This window comes from Gobio gobio (genome assembly GCF_949357685.1).
Source record: "Gobio gobio genome assembly, chromosome: 24".
NCBI lineage: Eukaryota > Metazoa > Chordata > Actinopteri > Cypriniformes > Gobionidae > Gobio > Gobio gobio.
Window position 1 is genome coordinate 10754172 of NC_137120.1, and position 8968 is coordinate 10763139.

At 39.8% G+C, this 8968-nt stretch overlaps 1 protein-coding gene and 1 long non-coding RNA gene across 2 annotated transcripts; one reads left to right on the plus strand and one right to left on the minus strand.

The window, feature by feature from the left end:
• Positions 1 to 677: 677 nt before the first annotated feature.
• LOC307120349 (alpha-1-antitrypsin homolog) lies at positions 678 to 4066 on the minus strand. Its single transcript, XM_079807356.1, has 5 exons — positions 3910 to 4066; positions 2821 to 3492; positions 2459 to 2729; positions 2163 to 2310; positions 678 to 2054 (listed from the first exon to the last, which is right to left on the minus strand). The coding sequence occupies exons 1-5, from the start codon at positions 3980 to 3982 to the stop codon at positions 1866 to 1868; spliced, it is 1353 nt and encodes a 450-aa protein (XP_079663482.1). The 5' UTR covers positions 3983 to 4066; the 3' UTR covers positions 678 to 1865.
• Positions 4067 to 5690: 1624 nt separating this feature from the next.
• Positions 5691 to 8968, plus strand: LOC307120405. Its single transcript, XR_013815785.1, has 4 exons — positions 5691 to 5775; positions 6822 to 6907; positions 8090 to 8182; positions 8889 to 8968. It is a non-coding gene; the product is annotated as an uncharacterized lncRNA (long non-coding RNA).

Consider the following 8968-nt stretch of genomic DNA (forward strand, 5'->3'; position numbering starts at 1 on the left):
ATATATTTTCTTACTCCATTATCCATTAATGAAGGATGAAAGTAAGTTTTTTTGGTTGTATTTCATCAGTATTGTGTAATTTTGGTCAAAGACAGAAAATGTATGTTTCATTTCAGCTCAGTATGATGGGCCCGGTCTCACGAAATGCGTATATAATACGAGTGTGCAATGTCGTGGAATGTATACGGCAAAATGAGTTTTTGCGTGCATATGGTACGTAAAAGAGTAAGAAAAGAGTTGAAAAAGTATGAAAGAGTTGATAAGCTCAAATTTGCAGACAGCATTATGACACCAGTATTGAGAAAAATGGTGTGCTTTTGAATGCATTTTATTTTACAGCATGTGCACTTTATAGTGTACTTGCGCATGAAAGTACTGAGTAATGTAAGGTAACTACATGAGTTAAGGTTAGGTTAAAGCTACACTGTGTGATATTTTCCCCCATCTAGTGGTGAACTTGTATATGACCATCCAGTGAATTTTAGTTTCTGTTCTGTTCAATTCCGATTTCGTTTTAACTCCTACGGTGGCCGATTTAGTCCAAGATTAATATGGCTTCCAGTTCGACCTCGTCCACATTCGACACGGTGCCTGTGGGATATTCTGTGCGCAGTGGGATGGTTGGAACTCAACTGGCCTAATTATTCGGCTAGAAAGAACTGCAGCTAATCCAGAGTGAACTTTGATGATAGTAATGTTTATTCAGTCATCCAATTGCAAGGCATAAACAGGTTTGCATGGATATGTACATAAATGTGGTTTCTGTGAGAGAACAAATTAGGATGGTAAATATACATGATAATGACATGACAGAATATACAAAGTTAAGAACTGTATAACTATACTTATAAGTTACATTTGTATAATGTAACCGTAAACCAGAGCTTATTGTACCATATATAGGCGCTAAATGCAGCTGCATTAAAAGGAGCGGAGCTGCCGCTGCTAACAAGCGGTGTCCGGTTACAAAAGTGTGTGCGCAGGTTTAGCTCTGTATAACAAGTGTTAATATGCCGATCAGACCTGATACATATTTCCATCAACATACATTACAAGCAAATATTTTCTATAAACGAATAAACATTGTTAATAACTGAATGACTATTCAAATATAGGTGAGCATTACGCTATTGTATGTTGACACAAAAATACTTCTGAGGTGACATCAACTGAATTACATGATGACACACTCTGAAACACATCCACAATGACAATAACTATTATTACTTACGGAGTTATTAACGCACAGAAATACCACACAAGGAAAAACAGACTTTTGAGGAATAAACAAGCCAGGAAAACTCCATATAACTCTGTTACTGGAGCTGCTGAGATGAAAACTCTCTGCGCATGCACCAGACAAGTCTGAACAAGTTGACGCGCACAGTGTTAAAACCGGTTAAAACGCCAAAGGCGAAGCTTGAATTTACGGGTATGTCCCTCTTTGGCTAATGTACTTTCAAGATGGAGGGGCAACATGGCGACCACCGTTAGATCCCATTACCTTATGTATTTTCAATGGCATATTATAAACTTACGAGAATACTTTATTACTTGAAAGAAGTAAATATACATTAATGAGCACATATATTTTTGAAAGAACTAAGTGTTTTTAGCTAAGAATAGACTAAAAAAGTTACACAGTGTAGCTTTAATTGTTTACCCAGTTACTGTCATTACTACAATAAGTACATAGTATGTACATGCGAAACAGGACTGTAAAGTGAAGTGCTACAGTGCATTTTTTTTAAATGATGACTCACTTGATTACAATCAAATCAACATTTATTGCAGCTTACAATAACATCCACATAAAGATTAGCAGCCTTCTGCAGAGGCCGGGAAGTTTTGATTGGAGTAGGACCTCACACAGTAGGATTGGTAATCTTGCCCATGAAGAGGATGCTCTTGGTGCTGCTCTCTACAATCAGTACCATGAAAGGCCGGTTGAGCCTCATGGTTTCTGGCATGGACAGAGCAACAATTTCTACCGTGGTTACAGCTACTGCCTCTGTCCCCTTCTCGTCCACGCTGAGAACTGCCTGATGGTCAACCTGGAGATTGGGTTCAAAATGTGAACATGACTGTATAGAGTTTTCAAATTCTTTAGGTCTATCAACCATTGGTGGTGCTTCAAAAGGTAAAAACAAGTCCACATTTACCTGTGACACTTTGACTTTGTCCTCTTCTGTGATCCCCGAGAAATCTGCTGTGTCACTGAATGCATCGGTTATTCCCATCTCCTTCAGAATGTCGTTCAGGTTGAATTTTGCAGAAATGTGGAACTTGGGCATAAACAGGGCCACCTTTCTGAAGGGCAGAAATGTAAGATATGATATATCAGCTACTATGGACATTTCCAAGTTCCCACATTTCTGTGCAACTAAACAACCATCAAATGTCAGGTCAGAAGTCAACTAGTACATTAATTAAAATCTGGAAGTATTGATGGTATTACGTTTGGAAGAGTTTCTCGTGCCAGTTCTTAATATGTTGACTGGAGATGTATTCTTCAACCTCCTCCATCTTTCCATCATCAGGAAGAACGATCATCATGGAAGTATTTCCTTTGTACGGCACCATCATGACCATAGTTTGGTTGACAGGGTCTTGATAGATCTTATAGGAGCCGGTTCTTTGCATCATGTCAACTTTCACTGTGGTGTCTTTGTCCACTTGGAAGTCAGCTTTGTGGGTCAGGTTTGCATTAAACTGCTCTACCCAATTCCCTATAAAGACAAATTGCAAGAATTTCAGGTCAGATCAAAGAAATTATTATTACAGGAATATCGCTGAATGAAACAGAAGTTTATTTAGTACCTATGAAGTACATATAGGTAATCAGCATCATCACTGTATCTGTAGTCAGGTCCTTCACCATGTCGGTTATCTTGTAATGGGTTTTCTTTGCGATATACTTGTTAATCTCCTCTGCAGCAATTTCAGGCTTGGAGAAGTCAACACTGAAGGCTTCGCTGTTGTAGTAGTGCTTAGAATCCTTCAGGAACTTGTCCACCACTTTGAAGCCTTCTCTGATGGCCACACCAGATCCTGCCTCCAGCTGCATGGCTCCCTGGCTGTGATTCAGCATGTGGAACAAGTGTTCATAACCCTCATTGACCTGCTCTGGCTGCAACTCACCATAACCCAGAGTGCTGTATATCTGTGAATGAGTCCTGCCCTTGGCACCTAGAGCCAGCATGCTCAAAGCCATTGAGATCCCGATCGGGGAGAAGAAAATGTTCTTGCCCTGGGCTTCAGGATGGGATGCAAGTTTCTTGTAGAGAGAGAAGGCGAAGTCAGCATTGGGTGGAGCAATGTCGCTGGCCTCCTCGTGGCTGGGGTGGGGTTCGTCCTTCCCATGGTGGAGATGGTGGTGGTGCTCGGCTGTGTGATCACCGTGGTCGTGACCTTCGTGGGGTGCGGCCCAGGCCGTTGCTACCAGCAGGGCAGCAATCACACAGCAATAAATCTTTGCCAACATTTTATCACCTGTTTTATGACCAGAGGGCACAGCATTGTACAAACTTTGTGATTTTGCACTAATCCCAGCAAGCAATTTTGCATTTAAAAGACGTCTAATAGCCATCCAAACACAGCCCTGACGTCTAGGCTAAAACAAGGCAAAATTTAGACTGTCAATGAAAATGTATTAGATTTCTAACCATAGCCCTAGAATAGACTAGTCATTTAGAACATGAATATGTCAAAGAAATGAAGCCAAACGCCTTGTAATCACTGCCGGCTTTGCTTACATGATAGAATATCATTCATTTTACAAGTTATTTTGGCAAAAAATGGTTTACTCATAGCTGGACTATATCAGGTCTGTAGTTAACTGAGACGGCTAACAGAGTAGCTATTTAAAATTCAGTTAAATCATCATTAAGCAAAACAATTGTAACTTACCATCAAAGTCCTCTTGACTTTCCAGATGGAGTGGCGTCAATTTATAGTCCTTCAAGCATCGGCAGAGTAACATTTTTAAACATTAACCTGTTTCCACCCCCATTCTATGAACAGAATCACTCATGATGAACTGTTGCTCTGTATTTAGTGATGCAACACAGTTTTAGACTTCAGTGTCAGGGGTTTTCAGTACTTACAATGTGTGTGTGTGTGTGTGTGTGTGTGTGTGTGTGTGTGTGTGTGTGTGTGTGTGTGTGTGTGTGTGTGCAGGTTGATTGAATTTAGATTTAAAAAGTAGGCAATCAGTAAATTAGGATTGATGACTGTCTTCACATCTTAAGATACCGTGGTAACTTGTGCCTTTTTTCTGTGATGGTCAATTGAAGCACAGCTCTAATTCTCTAAATCTTAGCAGTCCCTAATTAGTAGTTAGTTTAAAATTAAGGTTTTAAACTAATTAATTTACTGTTTACACTTAATCATAAATCCTATAACGGACTCAGTAATTGTTTATTTATTCATTATTATTATTATTATTATTATTATTATTATTATTATTATTATTATTATTATTATTATTATTATTATTATTATTATTATACCCCTTTTTTATATTGGGCTTGCATCCACAATCAGTTCATTACATACAGAGCTACAGAGCTTGCAGAGAGAGGGACAAAATCCTTTTATTTTTTAATAATTTCTCCATTTTTTTGTCATGTTTACAAATTCAGAATGACGCTTGTTGTTTAGAGCTGCAGTTGGCCACAAACAGAATGTCTGGCTTAAATCTCTCAAGATGTCAGCAGAGGAGAATTAAACAACTCCACAAACAGCATTACCATTAAGTTACTCATTTTGTAGTATTCATAATAATAGCCATGTGATTCTACAGCACAAGATCTAGGGCAGATTATGCAGATTTAAAAAAAAAAGTGCACAAAAGATTTTAATCTACAGAATTCCTTAGATACACACAGACGTCAAGAATCAATGTATGAATCTCAACAATGGTGACAATAGATGAAAAGCTTCATGCTGCAGTGCTGGTACCACCAATCTGCATAATCTGCATATTATTTGATTACCACAACCGTCCTGGATCTTGTGCTGTAGAATCACATGACTATTATTATGAATACTAAAACATGAATAACACATTATCTCTATAACCAGAGCATTAGACTCTGAATGAGAGCAGTGATTCAGGCCACTACGAATAGTCAACATCCCCTGATAACATTTTCTCTTAGCTTCCCTTGCCATAACAAACATGCTTTATAAACACACAGATAAAGTAGCCAGAGAAAAACTAAAGTTAAAGAGTAATGGGTCAAGAGGCCAACTAAAGCAGACACTGATCTTGGAGCCTGGTGACGAAACTATTATTTTAATTAAAACAGAAATGATAGAAATAAAGTCAGTCTGGTTAGTAATGTGTGAAGCTGGTAATGCTGTGTGTGGAATTATTTAATTCTCCTCTGCTGAGATCTTGAGAGATTTAATGTATTCTTTTATCTTCAGTTGATTTCACCAAAGGCTGCGACTGAAGTCACACTGTAAACCCGGATTTCATATGTAATCAAACATTTAAAGTATAATGTACTTACATGACTCAAATCGATTAAGTTTTAATTGCATTACTAGCAAATGTAAGTATGTTAAACTAATTTGTAGACCTAGTTGAGTCTGTGAATAACTTTAAGTGAAATAGCTTAAAATTCCAAAGTTTTAGTCATGCAATGCACGATGGGAACGTGAAAGCCGCCACTTTGCCGCCGTGTCTAAGTTTTTTGCTGAGAAGACGACGTCATTTTCCTGCCGCGCACCGGACGGTCCAGTTGCTGCTAAAACTCGCCAGAGACGGTAAGTAGCTTTGGTCTCGCCCTCCCGATGATCATTGTTTAGCTATGTCAACTTAATGTGTTTGTGTGTGGATATAAGGGGATGTTGGTGAGTAGTGGGATGCTATAACATTAACTAACGTTAGGTTGGCCGCCATTTTCACCTACTAGCTAACGTTACAGTTTGAAAGTTTTTTTCACTTGATGCGCTGTTTGTGAAAAGTCCAAGAGAAGCAGTTTGACGTCGATGGACATTAACATTGTCACCCATTAAGGTACTTAGCTAGCTAGCTAAAAGTTAAGTAGTCACTGAAAGGGCTTTTTGTGACGGTCCTTGACTTGACAGACGTTTTCAACGTCAAGGTCGACAGACATCACCTGTAGCCACCGGTTTGATGGCTTAGCTAGCCATATTGACGCACTGTTTGTGAACTTGGAAAACTGTCGTTTTAACCAGTTCAACGTGACATTTTTCACTTGTAAAGTTAGCGTATTGGCGGATACGCTACCCTGCTTTGAACCGCCTCTCGGCAGATAAAACGCTGCGGACGAAAACCACGCGCATTCATGGCGGCAAAGAGAGCGCAACCACGTTGTAACATTGCTAACTTTCTTTTCTTACTGGAGGGGCTTTTTTGAACCGTGTAAAACCGTTGTTAAAACCAGTTCAACTGGATGTTTTTAACCTGTAACTTTAGCGTCTTGGTGACACCGCCCGATCCACGCTGAACGAGGGACACGCACTCGGTGGGAAGAGGAGTGTTAGCGACCACATTTGATTGTTTTTTCCTAGTATTAAATGTGATGACAACTTTGACCATTCATTTTATTATTGTCTTGTGCATGACATAGGCTCCGCTTTAGTGATTATTTTACCTTCAAGCACTTAAGAGAAAGTGAATTGCAACCGGTTTATGCAAACTTGAGTATATTAGCAATACACACCCCTAATAATGACATTACGGCTTTAATGTTAGCTTTCTTGAAAATACAGGTATATTGTTGCAATAGAATACTGTAGCTATAAGTTCCCTTGTCTCTTATTTTCTTTGTTTTATTGTGTTGCAGGTCATGGAAAGAGATTCTTTTGAACCCAATATCCTGAGATTAGCAACAAACTGAATATCAATCTCTGAAAATTATGCTTTGGAAGTGTAAGTATTGCCCTCTTCGCTGTGAAAAGAGAGCACAGCTATTTAAGCATTATAGGCTAAAACATGGAAGTTATGCAAGAACAGAGCCTTTTCCTTGTTTAAATATTTTTATTGACAAGTACACATTTCCATTGCCAACACTTAATGTCAGATAACTTGACATTGCTTTGCCATTGCTACACTTTCTCTGACTGCTCCACAGACTTCTTATCGCAAGTTTTGCTCATACACACACACCGACCTGGACCTGGAGAGGGAGGTGGACACACACACACACACACACACACACACACACACACACACACTCCGACCTGGACCTGGAGAGGGAGGTGGACACACACTCACTCAGACACACGCACACACACACACACACACACACACACACACACACACACACACACACACACACACACACACACACACACACACACACACACACACACACACACACACACACACACACACACACACACACTCACTCACTCACTCACTCACTCACTCACTCACACACACACACACACACACACACACACACACACACACACACACACACACACACACACACACACACACACACACACACACACACACACACACACACACACACACGTACACACACACACACACACACACACACACACACAAACCTGGAGATGGAGGTGGACACACTCACACCAACCTGGAGGTGGACACGCACACACAAACTTGCTGACACACACTCAAACACAGGCTCACACACACTCACACACTCAAACACAGGCTCACTCACACATTCAAAAAGACTCACACACACAGATTCAAACACAGACTCAGACACACACAGGCTCACACGCGCACACACACACACCATCCTGGACCTGGAGGTGGACACACACACACAGACTCAGACACACACACAAACACACTCAAACTTACTGACACACTCAAACACAGGCTCACACACACTCACACATTCAAAAAGACTCGCGCGCGCACACAGATTCAAACACAGACACACACTCACACACTCAAACACAGACTCAGACACACACACAGACTCAGACACACAGACTTGCACATACACACACACACACTGCTATTGATATTGTGGCGGGCCACCACAAATTAAGGAATGTATGGGAAACCCTGATGTGAGTATCCTTGGCAAGATCTGTTTTAACTCTTGTGTCCACTATCTTGCAGACCACTGAGCCAACAGACATCAGGTGCCTATGTCTTCGGGGACTGCCTGTCATCTTGGCGGATGATTCTTCTGCCTTCTTCAAGACATGCTCTGTAAGTTAATTTGTTTTTGTAAATGTTGCTGGTGCATGCTCCTTTTGTCTCATTTTTAGCTGTTAATGAACACTTCCATTCATTTTCAGAATTATTTGATCAGCATCAGTGTCTCCATTAGGTCTTTATTTTATGGCCGAACAAAGGTAGTTTACCCACTTTCAGTCCCAGTCCTATTGAAAAAGTAGAAACATTTCTCCCAATAACTAAGGTTGTATGAATCTTTTTACAATTGCCCAATTAGTTTTTGACTTTACTGTCACCGGTTGGAACTTGTGAAATTGTTTTTGGGTCTAAAACTCAAATGGGGAGTTCTGACTCAAATGGGGAGCACTTGTTAGATTCTGGTTGCTCCAGTCATCAAATATATTATTTTGTATGTTACTTTCAACTGGTAAAGTAAAAAAAACAAAAACAATTAAGGTGAACGGTACTTAGTCATAAAAAAAATGTTTCAGCACGACTGTGACTGAAAGTGGGTAAACTCCATATTTTGGGCAAAGTGTTGCAAACTGTACAGATCCAAATATGGCATTTGATAGAAATTTAAGACTGGTATCATCCTTTTAATATAAATTACTTTCAGTGTGGTTTATATTGTACAATGCTTTTCATTATAAACAGGTTATTTTTGGTGGACAAAACACCATTGTCTAACTGGCATGTTTATGTTCTCTCCTTGTCAAAACGTTTCTTTCACTGTTAGGATGTAACTGACAAGGACTCGTACATTGAAACTCCAGTGGGAATTCTTTGCCTTGGTCAAGAAAATACCCAGCTCAACCC